The sequence below is a fragment of the Vanellus vanellus genome (assembly GCF_965231255.1).
Source record: "Vanellus vanellus genome assembly, chromosome: 6".
NCBI lineage: Eukaryota > Metazoa > Chordata > Aves > Charadriiformes > Charadriidae > Vanellus > Vanellus vanellus.
In genome coordinates, this window is record NC_138911.1 from 12,310,810 (window position 1) to 12,327,090 (window position 16,281).

A 16,281-nucleotide genomic window follows, 5' to 3' on the forward strand; every position below is an offset into this window, starting at 1 on the left:
TATAAATCTCAGAATATTTACTTATCTGACATAAGTAAATATTACTGTGAAAGTAAAGAAACTTGAAGCTGTGTATTTGATAAAGTGCTGTATTTAATGAGCTGATTTTTAAAAGGAAGCTTTTCAAATACGATGAAAAATAATAGTTATATATTACTGTTTGCTTTATAACAATGAGGTGAAATTTTTTGAAACACTTAAGTGAAAATTTCTTTTGAGGTATTTGAGAAGAGAGTAGTTCTCTGTTTATAGTAAGACTTCAGAAAATACTTCTCAGAAGAATAAAAACAAATTATTTCTTTCCAAAGATGAGAAAAATGTAAACTCCAAAAAGCAAATGTCTAATAAATAAACACACAAATTTAGAAAAGGCGAAAGAGCCTTACCTCCACTTATAGAAAATACTGAAATGGATCCTACTTGGAAAAGATTCTTTTTCTTTCTACTTTTGCTGGTATGAATGCAGAAATAGTTTTTCTCACTATTCCAAAGCAAACTTGATAGCAGTTAAATCATAAGACCTTGCAAAACTTTAAAATTCAAAACTTCAGTATTAATACTTGTGCTGAAGAGGAAAGAAAAAACAGTTCTATAGAAATTTCATTCCATTTGTTCTTGTAAAATCATGTTCAAATTATTGCTATTTAGTTGCAATATGGGCTGAGTTATCAGGAGCACAGGAGGTCAGGAAAATCTCAGAGGATTTCACAAAGAAAGAATTTTTAAAGATTGCTAAATATTTTGCGGAGGATCCGAATGATCTTTGAAGAAAATAAAGTGAATTTTTTCGCTTTTCATGTTTATGATGTTTTGCAGTTTCCTTGACTGAATATGTGATTTTATGCTCCATGAACATCAACCAACAGTGGCTGAAGGTAGCTCTAACAGAACGTCCTGATCAGCCACCTCTGTTCTTGTTGTCTTTGCATTTGTTTGATTCCATGAATGTAGTGCTTCAGTACTTACGTCCCTTGAGAAAGACTTTGTAGTCCTTAGGCAGGAAACAGATATGTTTGCAATTTCTTGTGTATCCTTGACCATTTTTCCTGTGTACAGTTCAAGAATGACAATACTCTTCTCATTCTTGGATATTTTCTTTCTAAGGATCATAATGGTTATTACTTGGTCTGCATTGTTTTTTTAAAGGACATTTTGTTAAAGGACATTTTTCTGCTTTAAATTAATCCAGTCAAATTATGGGTATCCATTTGCTCCATCAGGATTTAATTTGTAGTATTTCTACTAAGAATATTTTACAATCTATTGCACATGGCAGTCTTTCCCATATGTTATACTGTTCTTTTTCATATTGCAGCTACTCATAATTTTGTGGGTTTAATTCTCTATTTTGCCTGTCAGCTTTATTCTTAGCTGTGAGTGAAATACTTGCTTTTAAAATTTTATATAAATAAACCCCCCATGTATTTATCTGGAATTAGTCATTGTAGTTTGATTCAAATCACTCGAGGCTTGCTGTTTTATATGTAGCTGCAAAGATGACAAAAATATCGATCATCAAGGTAAAAAGTCATTAAGTGTTTCCATATGCTTCTTGTGTTGAAGAAAGTGAAATGTACTGGTTTCATACTTTTAACATATACCTTTGTATTTTCAGAAATTCTGGTTTGCACGTTGTGCCTATGAGTAAATAAAGATTAAGGTTTCAAGATAAGTATCTGTGATATGCTGGTGTCTGTAAGTGGACATCACCATACCAGGTTTCTGATGCTACCTAGCTAACAAGGCTAAGTCCCATAAAAAGGCTGTCATTAACATGTAAAAGTTGTTCAGGCTTTATTCCCAGACAGTTCTTGAGTTGTTGAGATTGACAATGAGGGGATAAATATAGTCATTTTGTTTTGATGTACCGCTTCCCTATTAGGTAACATACTTTGCTAATTAACTTATAGGCAGAATAATTTCCAGTAGTATCTAAAAGGTCACGTTTATACCTTTTCTCTCTCTTCATCCTGCCATGGCTTTGAATCTGTGGTCAGAAAAGTTAATATTTCCTTGTAGTAGTCATTTTCCATGATTCTAACTGAAATTTTAAAAACCAGTTGGGTTGTTTGAAAAAAATGTAATGCTCTTTCTGAAGTTTAAAATGTCTATTGGTGGCTGAACAGAAATCCTCCTTTACTTTCAGACAGTTTATCCTACCTGAATCAATTTGGAGAGCTGGCAAATTGCAGTATCTGTTTTTGATTACTTAAATAAATCAGCAGTTGCAAATAATTTCTCCTTCACATCAAATCACGATTTCAGATTTGCTATCAGAGTAAAGAAAGATAATTTTGGCTAATTTAACTGCTATAAATAATTGTTATAGCATGTGCTTATTTTTCCAATGTATTTTTTGATATATGTGGGAGAGAAGGTTTCACAAAATATTTGGTAAAAACAATAAATTCATGTTTCTTAAAAAAAAGAAAGAAAGTTCTAAAGAAAGAAAGTCAGCTATAAAAATTTCTAAAAATGTGGAAATGTTTCCATAGCACTCTCCCACCTCTAGTTTGGGAAATTGGGCAGCATTTCAGTTCATTAGTATGTATCCATTATCCCAGTCCACTCATATTCTTTTACAAAATTCTTTCATTGAGTTTTGGTTAGTGTGGACCTGTGAGGTTTATACAGAAATTCTGTATCCTGATGCTAGTTTTATCTACTTATGACTTTCTTAGGACTGGAATACTAGATATTATTTATGGGATAAGCATCCAAACCAAATAGCTTCCTATTTTAGTTATCTTACTAGATAACTAAATAGCTAAGTAGAAGATGAGATGTGTGAAATTAGATGTGAAAATAAATCCTATTTCAGCAGAATAGACTATTACTTAAATGTTAATACATGCATGCGTAGAGACAGACAGTAAGTGAATAAAAACTTCTGGTTTAGTATGATAGTTGATAGTTCAATATTGAGAAATATTGCTCGCCACCCTCCCTGTAGGAGGAAAAAAAAATCTCATATTTGATATCTGTGAAGATTGTCATTGGTCTAACAGTCTGAATTTAATTTTACATGCAAATCTACTTTGACTGACATTCTCTTGGCATTTATTCTTTACAGGAATTGGGTTTTCATGTGCGTTCAGTTTAAAAAAAAAAAGAAAAGAAAAAATACAAAAACATTTAAAATAAAGTAACTGCGTCTATTTTTAGTAGCACCTATCAAGGCTGTCTGTATAAGCCAGGTGTACAAGCAGTCACAAACCTTCAATTGGTAATGCAGGTTATGTTTGTAAAATTCAAAGTTAGGCAGCTACCTCACTGTCATATGAATACTTTCTATATATGAAAACATTATTTCTCTGTTTTACCTTCCATTGTCTTTTCTGCTTTATTTAGAAAACTCACTCAACACACTTATGTGAATCTTGAGCTTATCAGTCTCACTTTGGATATGTATAGCTTTAAAACTGTGCGTATGCAATGGCTTTGCACCTCTCTTTCAGGGATGAAGACTTTTTTATCTAAATATTTTATTATTAATTCCTTTAGCTGTATCATTGTCTCTGGAAAAAAAAAAGAATTGCTGATCATGTTCACTCAGTGTATTGGCAGATTTATGTTTGAAGGCTCAAGAAATCCAGAGGGCTTTTGCTGCTCCTTTAAGTAGGTCTGCAGAGGGATTTAATGAAATTGGTAATAACGAAGGGGTATCAACATGCAAATGACAGACATCACTGTGTGTCTTCCTAAGTAGATCATACTGTGCTTAATCCCTGTTTCCTTATGCCTGTGTAATTTTGGGTTTGGATGACAACCATCTGCTTGACTCAGTGTTGACTGAACACAGTTGATAGTGTTAGAATAGTAGTGGTAGGACTATTTATCCAGAAGAGATCTTTTTTATATATACACTCATTTTCACAGTCTCTTTGATATGCTGTTTAATGATCAGTTGGCTTTTATGGCAATTTATACCAGAATCTTTCTGTGTGATCCTTCTGTTTATTACCTCTCCCCACCATCCCCAATGGCTGGTTTGTAGAGAAGCCTTTTTTCTGCCCTGCTTCTTACAAAGAAGGCACAGCATTCATGGTTCAGATACTGAATTGCCTTCACTTCAGCTGCAAAATCAAAAGCTTATCTCTAAAAATGTGTTTTGATTTCACTACTGCGTGACGCACCAATGATTGCTTCTGTGCTCCGAACACTTTATTCATGAAATGTTTGATTCTTTGAGGGAGTCTTAGCTGAAGGCTCTGTGCTTTAGAGACTACTTCTCTTCCTCCTTAGTCTGACAAAGACCAAAGAAGTTAATCTCTCAGGGTACTCATCTGACTAATGTTCTCTGTTACCCAGCCAGAAAACAGGATAAATTAACCCTCACAAAACTCTCTGCTGGCACAGCTAGATTGCTTCTCATTTGTGAGCAAGTTTGGCCATGATTTAACCATGTAGTGTGCAGTGCAGTCAACTCTAATAACAGAACTGCCTTCTCTTCTAAATGTGAATTGATCCTGAACTGAGTGACATAGGAATTTGTTTTGCATTTGTTTTAACTGTGTGTAGTTTATAGGAGATACCGTGTGATTTTTTTGGATTGACGAATGCAATTTGGCAAGGATTACCTATATGAGTATTGAGTATAACCGTTGCCTCTTATTTATTAGTTAAGCTTGCATTTTGTTCATTAGCAGTGCTGTGCAGCTACATCTAAAAATAAAAATGAAAAGAGTTCTGTTTTTCTCTACTTTTTTCCCCAGCTATCTTTAGAGCTTGAGAGTGCCTGGCACAGAACTTGTACTATGCACTCTCCAGCGGCCTTTCAGAAAGGCTTTTCAGTCTTTGTTGACCCGTTTCCTGGATTAGTCTGGCTAAGTTATGGATTACTTTGTCTATTAAGCTTTTTCTTGTGCCCCGTAATTCAAGAATGGCATATTGGCATAATAATGTATTCAACTAGTTGAGTTTCCAACTCTCATGTTTATAACTCTTTACAAAATTCTGAAGAAGTTAGTGGTAATATTTTGATTTCATGCAATATAGAGGACAGTGAATAATTTGTCAAGTACACTTTGTGTTTGGGTTTTTTTTAATCATGCTTAAATAAATACTTAAATTCTAGAACAACAGGAAGCAGGCAGAATGATACATTTGTTGATGTAGGATGTCAGATAATTTAGTACAAATTACAGATTCTTTAAATACTTGAAAACAGTGAAGGTCAGGAAGCCTCCATTCAAAATTTTCCAGCGTATGTATAATATTTTACAGGATGTCTGTCTGCAGACTGCAAAAGAGTAATCTGTAAAAATCAACTTGTTTGTTGTTTTTCATGTTGTCTATTTATGCCCTGACAAATTAGCGTCGGATGTAGTGTGGAGTCCGAAGACCAGCGTACGGTTCAAGGTTACAGACAGACACGATTGTGTCTTGTAGCATGAGGAAACTGGGCTTGGGCTGTTATTTGGAACTGTTTGTTTTCAGTAAACAACATGCAAGGCTTGAAACAACACCTTGGTGGCTTGGTAAAGTAATTTAATCAATGTTTTAAATGGTTTAAAAAAAGAAAGTAATCAGAACTCTTTATAATTTGTTTGATTGTATCAGATGAAAATTTCCTTCACATTAATTATCTTGCTCGTATTCCTGAAAATATATATTTCAAAGTATGTGTGGAGCAATAACGTTGTATCGAGTTAGTGGCTATCATCTTGAAAATAAGAAAATTCCAGATTAGATGTCTATATTGTACACTTGATTTTATTTATTTTAAATTCTTCTGTGTTGTATACAGTGTACTTAAAAAAAAAAAAAAAAAAAAAAAAAAAAAAAAGGAAGGAAAACAACTGGTACCAAAGAAGGTGTCTGGGCAGTACACAGTACAACCTTTTTAGCCAGTGGAAGTGGTTAGCCTGGGTTTCACTGTCCAAGTGCATTTCCAAACCAAGTAGCCTGTTTTCAAGAAGTTAGTGAATATTGGTGATTAGCTTCTTAGCTAATTAGCTTAGACCTCTTCTACTATGCAAAAAAAACCCCAAACAAAGCAAACAAAAAAAACACCAAACGCCCCTAAAACTTCAGAACCTCTTCTTAGGTACAAATTTAATATTTCTTAGGCTGTGAAGCTTTCATTCAGGAAAGTGAAAGAGTAAGAACCAGTGAAGTTATCACTTAAAACTGTCTTTTCATAGAATGGTTTAGGTTGGAAAGGACCTTGAAGATCATTGCGTTCCAACCCCCCTGCCATAGACAAGGACACCTCCTGCTAGACTAGGTTGCCCAAGACCATGTCCAGCCTGGCCTTGAACACCGCCGGGGATGGGGCCTCAACAACCTCTCTGGGCAATCTGTTCCAGTGCCTTACCACCCTCAAAGTGAAAAACTTCTTCCTAATGTTTAATCTGAACCTGCCCTCTTCCAGTTTAAAGCCATTCCCCCTCATCCTATTGCTACGTGCCCCTGTAAAAAGTCCTTCCCCAGCTCTCCTGTAGGCCCCCTTTAGGTACAGGAAGGCCGCAATAACATCTCCCCGCGGCCTTCTCTTCTCCAGGCAGAACAGCCCCAACTCTTTCAGCCTGTCCTCATAGGAGAGGTGCTCCAGCCCTCGGATCGTCCTCATGGCTCTCCTCTGGACACACTCCAGCAGGTCCATGTCCTTCTTATGCTGGGGACTCCAGAGCTGGATGCAGTACTCCAGGTGGGGGTCTCACGAGAGTGGAGTGGAGGGGCAGAATCACCTCCTTTGGCCTGCTGGCCACACCACTTCTGAGGCAGTCCAGGATACAGTTGGCCTTCTGGGCTGTGATCGCACATTACTGGCTAATTTTTGTGAAAGGTACCTCAAGAAATGATGTTGGTTATTCTTGGTAGGGTTTTTTTGGTATTGTATTGTTATTTCTTGTGAGTTATTTACATATTTTTACATGAATTCTGATTACAAAAGACAAGTCAAATACTGTTGTTGTGGTATATGCTTTTGTATTGAAGGTACCTTGCAGAAATGAAAAGAATTTTATTTTTACATGCAAGCGCACAAGGTTCCTAGTTTCTTTTTTTCTGTTTCTGCTGAAATGTGGCCAGTTTTGGTGAGGTGACTTTCTGCTTTTTATGCATTCAGAATGCAGAAAATGGCTGAGAGAATTTAGAAATAATTTTAGATGGAGATTCAATCCATTGAAAATTCCAGGTTTAGCTTGAAGTTAAGAACATCTATAAAGTTATGTCAGTTCCATTAGGTAACTATCGCGTGTTTCCCATGCAGGTTACTGGAAGGCCTTTGGACTTAGCCCAGATGTGCGGACAGGGCACGCAGGAGATCTGTGTCCTGCGCTTGGTTCTCTGCTGAGGTGTTTCTTTGTGCAGGGATTTTAGCCGATGATGGATTGCAGGGCAGTAATGTACATAGTTCACAGCTGCTTTTAACTGCTTTTTCCAAGGACCTGCTAACTTGGAGATGTGACAGGGATTGGCAGACTCGAGAGACAATGCTTCGTATCCTTTTTGATATGCGAACAGTTGGCGAGTTAGCTTTCCTTGCCCCTACCAGCCTGTCTCCTTGCTTTGGTGATGGCTTTCATTTGTCCCTGTTCAAACTCATGGAAAAGGGTGGTTATTTCCCAGTGTCCTTACTGGGTTTTTCCTGCTATTCCTTACAAGACCTGCTGATTGAGACAGATGTGTTTAGATGCTCTCAATTTTGGTCACTTTCATAAGTTCTGCAAATAAAGCAATGTCTTTGTCTAACTTAGCAGAGCTGCGGCTACATCTGGTGCATTCATATCACATGAAACATTTCAAATTCATCTTCCATGGCCAGTTAAAATGTAGTGAACGTCTGAGAGAGTATCTAGCGGAATGTAATAAAAACATGTTTGCAGTAAATATTCTTGTGTGGCATCAAGTTTATACAAGGGAGATAGTTGCTAAAAATAGTCATCTTAAATATCAAATTCTATTGGTGCTGATTTAGCTACAATGGGAAATGCCTCTGTGGAGTACAAACTGAAGTTTTATCTGCGGCCACTTATTTACAGCAAAACGAGATTAATTTCCCTAGTGAAACTATGAAAGCCTTACAAACTGTATCATTACTGCTTAATAAATAAAAAAAGCATTGGTTTATTTCTTCTTTTTCCCCTTCTTTTTATTCCAGTAAGTGTTGCCTTTTGAGTATAGTCCCTTTGTTCCCCATGTTCTCCAATAAAACCTTGGGAGGAAGGTAGGACTTGTGAACTGCAGGCTTACTGTAGTTGAGTTCAGGTGACAAATTTGTACTTCCCCCCCCCTCTTCCCCCCTCCTGGGTTTTACAGAAAGGAAGACCTTATTTTTCTGGTTACCAAGAACATACTGTACTAGGTGGAAAAGTTGAACGTCAGTGGAACTTCAGCACTGAGATTTGACCTGTCTTCTAACACGGTGAATTAGGGTTCTTAAAAGAAACTATCATGAAAAATCATCAAGAAAAAAAAATTACCCTGACTAGACATCCAAAATTTTCTGAAATTGAGGACACTTACCAAAATCCTTTTCTTACAGTGATAAACATAAAAATCTAACCGACATACAGGTTAATGCTACATATGAGCATGAAGATTACCTCTATTAGCTATACAATAGTGTATCATTTTAGTAGTCCCTAGGAGACTGGGTGATCTTGTGATTTACAGCCAATGTGTTCTCAATTTTTTTAGTAGAACAAAAAAATCATTGTAACCATGATGTGTTGTTTGGGCTTCATAGACAGGTATCAACACTAGAAAGTCAGAGTGTTTTATGCACATCTTCTTTGTAGAAGGCCAGTGTTCAAATACGATGAAGTACTCAGAGGTGTCCTACTTACACATAAGCAGAATCTTGATTTCCACTTCATTTATGTATTTTGTTAGTAAAGTTTTTGCACTTTTAAATCCTTAGTTATTATGTACTTTTGAGAATTTTGTATTGTATTGGTATCTGATGAGGAAGCCTATAGTCAGAAGAGATTTCAAGTAAAAAATGCTGATACTGGATAAGTTTCAGGACTTTTAAAGGTATTAGAATTAAGGTACTCCTAGACTCTTGAATCATCATAATCCACAGCAAGAGAATATCATATAGCTAGAAAAAGGTCTATTTTTTAAATAGCTTGATTTCAACTGAATACTGTCAGTAGAGGAAGGTTTTAATTCTTTGTAAAAGAAAATTTAAAGTCAATGATTTCCAGAAAATATTTTAGATCTGTTACCCCTCAGAATAGGTTGCAGTTTTAACATGTGCAGAATGGAAAACCATCTCTTTCACAAATTTTTAGTTAGAGGTATTTTGATCACAAGAGGGGTTTGTTATTTTGTTGGGGGGTTTTTTAGAGAATTTAGCTGTACCAAATGTTGTGAATATTTGTGAGGTTTTTAGGTATTATTTTGCTCAGTAATACCTGCCAGAACATTATAGGTTTATAGAGGATTATATGAGATTTTTTTATATCTGATTATGGGGAAAAAGTGCCAGATTCTTAAAAAAATATACTCCTAGTGACTTAATAAGATATTTGGTGTGTAATGAAATGGTCTAAAAAGCCCGCTTATCTTGCAAACAAAAACTTAGTTTAAAACAAAAAATATATTCCAAAGCAATCATTAAAATCTTCCGTGAAAGAAACAAGGACAGTTTTGCATAAAAAGAGGGGTTCAAGTTTTTAATTTCTTCCTGAGATTTTTTTAAACGGGCAGCAGTTTCTAACTTTGTGTTCAAATATATACTTACTCTCATACATATGTACACAAGAAAGGACAGTATTTCAAGTTAGCTTCTAACCATTCACTGATGAGTGCTATTTCATTCACATGAGGATTTTTTTTAACACTATCCTTACATTGTATATTACAAAGCAGTTTGTTTTATGCTAGCACAATATTAATTATGCCACTGAAAACAATAGCAAATATTTGCAACAGTAACTCACTTAGCGTTATAACAAAGCCTTCTGTCCTTGAGTCCTCTCAAGTTTCTGCCTTTGATTTTATGAGTCTGTCCTTAGGATTCTTGGAAAATGGAGTTTGAAAGCCCAAGCTCTTATGTTATTGTTCGACTTACTCATCCTAAGAATTAAGTCGTCTTCTCTACAACCCTCTCCGAATCCTTGTCCCTTTGTATTTATGAACTAATCTCCACTCCAGCTAAGCAAATTTTCATACAACATCATAGAAAAAAAAAGATTTGTCAAAACATGTAATAAAAATCACTTGAGCAAAGCAAAGTGTTAATTATCATATTAATATAGTGGCTCTCAGTAGTCACACTTCTTACTGGGAACATTATTGTCAGATAAGCAGTAGGTTTGTAAAGGTAATACAGGCTGTCGTACTGATAACACAAGCTATGTCCTCAGGGAAACATCATACATTCCAGCATATTTCAGGAAATTTCATAAATTTCAGCATATCTCGCGTATCTCAGACATGTCTGCTTCTCAGGATGGGACTTTGTTTTAAAGGAAATGTATTTTTGTTTTTCCCTGAAAGCACATGGCTTTGTCTCTGAAGTAAATTATATTGTCTTAAGCCGCGTGTCCTCGTCGTCCCGTGTCCGTGTCTTCCCTTCCCCCCCCTCCCCCCCCCAGTCATCATCTGATTCATGAGTCTTACCCTAAATCTAGTAGGGCTTGTTTAAACAGTCAGCTCTTCTTTCACATATCCTTCTAATGACATGTATGCTTTTACTGTCCTTTTTCAACGTTGTGACTCCTGGAATGCTATCCATGGGTGAAGTATGAATGTATTTACTAAGAAGTCTTTGTCATTTTCTTTTGAGCTCGGCAGTACAATTTTATTTTTTTCCCCTCCCATGGAGATACATAAATGTTTAGAAGTTAAGCCTGGATCAGTGACCAGAATTGAATTCTGGGTACACAGAAGGCTGTCCAGAAGATACACATAATACTGTTTGGAGTCGTCATTAAGCATTGCTGGGATTTGTGCTGAGAAGAGGAAATCCTTGAAAGTGGTATTGAAAGGGAGATATAATACTGTATGTTTGAAATGTAGAAATACATTCAGTTAGTATTTTAGCAACCTGAAAAATAGGAAGGAGGCTGCAGTAGTTAACAGATGGAAAAATTTGGTGTTTGGCAATTTATGCATTTATCATAAGCTTTTTGAAAATTCCACCAGAAAGTGGTACATTTTAATGTAATTTTGATTCTTCTTTTCGCATGTTGTTACAGTTCTTTATTTTTCTTTTTTTTTTCTTTTTTTTTTTTTTTTTTAAGGAATCCAAAATGTACTCAGCTTATTCTGTGCCGTGCTTACAGAAAATAAGGTTCTCTTTCACTCAGCCAGCTTTCAGAGGCTCAGTGATGCCTGTAGGGCTCTGGAGTCTTTGATGTTTCCCCTCAAATACAGGTGAGTTGAGTTTTGATTCTGTAAACTCTTTGGCTAATTTCCGAACTCCTTTTATATCTTATATTACATTGTCTTTAACAAAAGGAGTTGTGCTGTGTTTGTTCAAATAAGCAAAGGTTTTAATGATCATATGTACAAGTCCTGGTCTGTACACAACTTAATAAAAATCTGATTGCATCACAACAGTGGAAACAATTAAAGGAGAAACATCCTACCTACCAACACAATAGAAACCCGAACCACAACGTCGGTTGGATGGTAAAACTTGACAGTGATGATCCATAAGTAAATGGAAAAGATACGGGGGAGGTCTAATAACAGTCTGCCAATAAGTAAGAGGAGGTGCGTGGCAGGGAAAAAAGAGATTGGGTTCCTAAACTAAAAGAGGGGAGAGGGTGATTTCTGACTGGATGCAGGGAAAACATGTTTTATTATGAGGATAGCTAAGCAGTGGAACAGAGAGCCTGCGGTTCCATCCCCGTAGGTTTTCAGGACCCAACTGGACAAAGCCCAGGGCAACTATTCTGGATCCAGTCTTGACCCTGCTTGAGCAGAAGGCTGGACTAAATGATCTCCTGAGGCCCTTTACAACCTGGAAGATCCTGTGGTTCTAAGATAACATCTGCCTCAGCTTGTATCACAGTTTTAGGTCACTGACAAATGTCTAACAGAGAATGAATTTAAATGAACAAATTGATCCTCTCTAAAAAAAGACACATCTGAATCCAGCACTTTGAAATGAAAAACTTAATGTCAAGCTGTTTGGTTTTTTTAGGAAGAAGACACCTAATTCTGACTCCTCTGTTTTAAAAAATGCTTGTATTTTAGTAGCACATTTTAATTTAAAATATTTCAGAGATGGGCTTCATTTTAATACAGAAAAAGAAAGAAAAAGAATTGAAAGGGAGTTTTGGAATATGTTTTCTAATGCTAAAATAGTCATGAATGTAGATTTTTAATAACTATAAACTAGGTGTTGAAATGCATTGATCAAATTAGATCCGGATTTTCATGTTGCTCTGATGAAAACATTTTTTTAAAAAATTCTCAAGTAAACGATATCTGAAATATAGAGTTCTATTAATAATGTTTAGTTGTCATTTCAATATCAAAGCAGATTTCATTTAAAGATTTCTTATTAATGATATTTTACAAAAGGCTGAATTGTAGATGTCTGGCCAAAAACTAGCTATCTTTTTAAAATGGAAGCACTATGCGCAACTTTAGTGTCCCTAGTTACCTAAAAGTTGAGGACAAATGTAATGTCCATGTAACATAAATGTTATAAATATAGGTAGTCTTCTCTTATTTTGCAAAATACACTTGTTTACAACAAATTGTAGTCTATATAATAATTTCTGGGGTTTACATGACGGATGTTATTTTAACAGCATGACACTTTATAAAGGAGTATTTAATAAATAATTTCATCTTTTGTATTTTTAAAATACAGGTATTTATAGTAAATTTAATACGTAACAGGAAGATTTTTTTTTTTTTTTAAGAAAAAAGCTGCCCTATGTGAAGGGATAGTCAGGAGCTTTTATTTTATTTTATTTATTCTTTTCACAGTTATCCCTATATTCCAATTCTTCCTGCACAGCTACTGGAAGTTCTCAGCTCACCAACACCTTTCATAATTGGCGTACATTCTGTCTTTCGTAATGACATTCATGAGCTTGTAAGTATGTCTAACCAGCATATTCATAGTCACAATGTTATTTGTGATGTTTAGTTGCAGAGAATTTCCACGCTTCAGAGATGTTTATATGAACAATACATATACTTTATAAATATTACTGTAAAAGGCAAGGCAAGACAATCAGAAGGAGAAAAAAAGAAAAAGCATCAATTTTCTAAATACATTGAGACTATAAAGTAGACAAGGGAAATTATTTTATTCTAGTGCAGGATGGAAAGGAATGGATCCATTTCCAGCTTTGTCATGTGTTTGTCATGAGTTAAACAATTCACTTAGGAGTTTCAAATGTATCCTCAATTAATTTATTTTATCCTTACTTTTTAAGCACATGATTGAGAAACTGAACCAGGGTTACAGAGGTACCTAGAAACATGGGATTTTACTTAGAGTTGTCATCACTGTGTCCTTTTACAAACAGCCTATTAGATAGCTCAAGTCACTGAACACACTCCTGGAACATCGAGAAACAGAAGTTACTTTTGAAAGTTTGGCCTCATTTCACTTTCTTTAGTTTACATTTATTTTTCACAACTAGATTCAGTAATATGAAGTCTTTGGAGTATTTCCTTTATCAAAAGCATTCTGTACATTAAGGTTAATACTGTTTTAATTTGTTTAACTTACATGCAGATCATGAAATTTGAACTGTTGTGTTTGTAAACTGTGCTCATAGTATGCACTACTGATAATATTTTTGTTTGTTCCTTTCAGCTAGATGTAATCATAGCAGACCTGGATGGAGGCACAATTAAAATTCCTGAATGTATTCATCTTTCTCAGCTGCCAGAGCCACTGCTACATCAGACACAAATGGCGCTTTCTCTAGTATGTTTTGATATGAACTCCATTTTCTATCCTCTCACCTATTTTTAAAAAATTAAAAAGTAATTTCAGTATTAAATCGCTTTCAAACACATTGCAAATGTGACATTTAAAACTTTGATTCCTGCCAAGATTATTGCTTTGAGAAAAATTTATTATCTGGTTACAGTTAATATCATCAGTAATTTATTACTAAAATATTTTTTCACTATTCAAGAGGAAGTTAGTGATTTTTCCTTCCTAATACTGATTTTTAATAAGAGTTCAACCTCAGTGTTTGAGCAGCATTATCACTATTCATTTTAGTTTCTTTTCTGTTTTTATAAATTCATTTTAACTATACATTGTCTTGAAGTTTAACAAAAGAATAACCAATTAGTCTTGAAGTTTATTTATATGATGCCGCTATATCAATATTCAAGAACAATTGATTCTACATTAGGAAATCACCAAAAAAAGTAGTTCAGTTTGTCTTTTTACTATTATTGTCATAAGTAGGAAAACACCTTATTTGGAGGCTTCTGAACAAATCTTCTTATCTTAAAGAGAAGAATTTTCTGTCTGTTAATCTGTTGCAGATGAATTAACTCTAAAATCCCTAACTATATTGATTAGCTTCATTGACTGTAATAGGAGTTTTGCATAACTAGCTCACTAATAAAAACCTGAAGCTGAGAAATTAATCCCACCTTTATTTCCATACAGTCTTCATAACTTAACTCAATGTATTATTTGAGATACTTAATACCAGTGAATATTAATTTGAGAAAGAAAAAAAAATAATTTGTCCTTTTCTCAGCAAAATAAGGGAAAAAAAATTTGTTTAAAAAATCCTCTAGGTTTTGCATCCTGATTTGGAAACAGCAGATTATGCATTCCCTCCCCCACGAACAGCTTTATCACACTCAAAAATGCTGGTAAGATTTCTGTGTTATGTCTGACTTTCTTAAGTAGAAAACTGTTGAAATTTTAGACTAACTTTCTTTTAAGAATTTCTATTTTGTGTTTTCTTTTCCATATCCTTTATAGTGTTATTGGTCGAGCACAGAAATGCTATTGGACTTTGCATTCTGCCCTCTAATAGCATTCTGACGAGTTAGAGGTTTTTGTAAATGTATTTGTATTAATATGAAAGCACCTTATTTTCTTTTAATATTGCTGTCTGTTGAGTTAAATCTGTGCCTTCTCTGTTTTGTACACCAGTGCAGCTGTAGAATTTTACACCGATGGACAAATTGGTCTTTTTGCGTGTGTATGTGTAAATCTTAAAATTAAGTCTATAAGACACCTCACCTGGCCAAGAAAAAAAAGTTCAGAAACATTAAAAATGTCATTCAAGATCTAGATTTTAGAGTAAATATGAGTAAAGATAGAACAGGTAGCTGTGTCAGCAAAACACAAGTCGCTGGTTTTACAATAATAATGATGATGATTATGCATTGTATACTTGGACTTATTGGGAAAGGAGTTGTGGGGGTTTTTTAAGATTGGATTTGTCTTTAATAAACCTGGATGAAACAATATATAATTGTCTGTACTAAAAAAAAAATCTATTGAAAGTTTTCTGCTAGAATCTAGTTAATTTAGATTAAAATTAGTTGTGAAGCCATGATAACGACTTGGTAAAGCTGCTGTTTATAACTTGTAGGAGTGTCTAGAAATGAACATGAGTTTAACTAAAATCCAAAAGCCAGTTCAGTGTAAGAACAGAGCTTGGGTTTTTTGTGTAGGTGTATTCAAAACCATAAAACTCTGAAGTGGTACAATATATTTGTTGTTCTTATTTCTTGCTTTAAGTTTGGTTTTTTTCATTGCTGAAGACAGAAAATGCTATCCAGTTTTCATTTAAACTAATGGCAAAATTCAGCTAAGATCTCACTTTGAGTAGTGAAGTTATAAATTTGTATCAAAATAGTTAAATCTGAAGATATGACCATGTTTTCAAGTAGTCAAAAAAGACAGGGTACAAACGTACCTGTTAAAATCCTAGAAAGCAGCCCGGACACAAAGAAAATTATATCATCTTTCAGTAAAGTGAGCCCTTACAAAATTAATTTAAAAATAGAATAACATCTATCACATTTCTGAGAAGAATAAACAGACATCTAGAAAAGTATTCCAATAGGACAGCTTTATAGAATCTTGTATATACCTGAACTTACTTCTTTAGAAAATCATTACAAGCTTTAACATATTGTATTTGCTTGTTGATTAGCTGATCAGCTGTTTACCCGGTTCATTAATCTAATATTCTTTGCTCCTTGTAACTTTAAAGTTAGAGTTGGTTTTAAAAGACCTTTGAGACACCTAAAACTCGAGGTCATAAAGCAATTTTTAGGCAGCAGTATGAGTAGGTACCTGAGCTAATATAAAATAACGTGAGTGGCACACAATTTGATTGGTCTTTAGTTGCATCTGGACCA

At 34.7% G+C, this 16,281-nt stretch overlaps 1 protein-coding gene across 1 annotated transcript in view; it reads left to right on the forward strand.

Annotated features, from left to right (window-relative positions):
* SBF2 (SET binding factor 2) overlaps positions 1-16,281 on the forward strand; it is a gene marked incomplete at its 5' end in the record, with an annotated part of 228,924 nt that overhangs the window by 94,823 nt on the left and 117,820 nt on the right. Inside the window, 4 exons of the mRNA XM_082485054.1 lie at positions 11,202-11,334; positions 12,907-13,015; positions 13,748-13,861; positions 14,698-14,775. Of these exons, the coding sequence (XP_082341180.1) occupies positions 11,202-11,334; positions 12,907-13,015; positions 13,748-13,861; positions 14,698-14,775 (434 nt within the window). The remainder of the gene's footprint in view (positions 1-11,201; positions 11,335-12,906; positions 13,016-13,747; positions 13,862-14,697; positions 14,776-16,281) is intronic.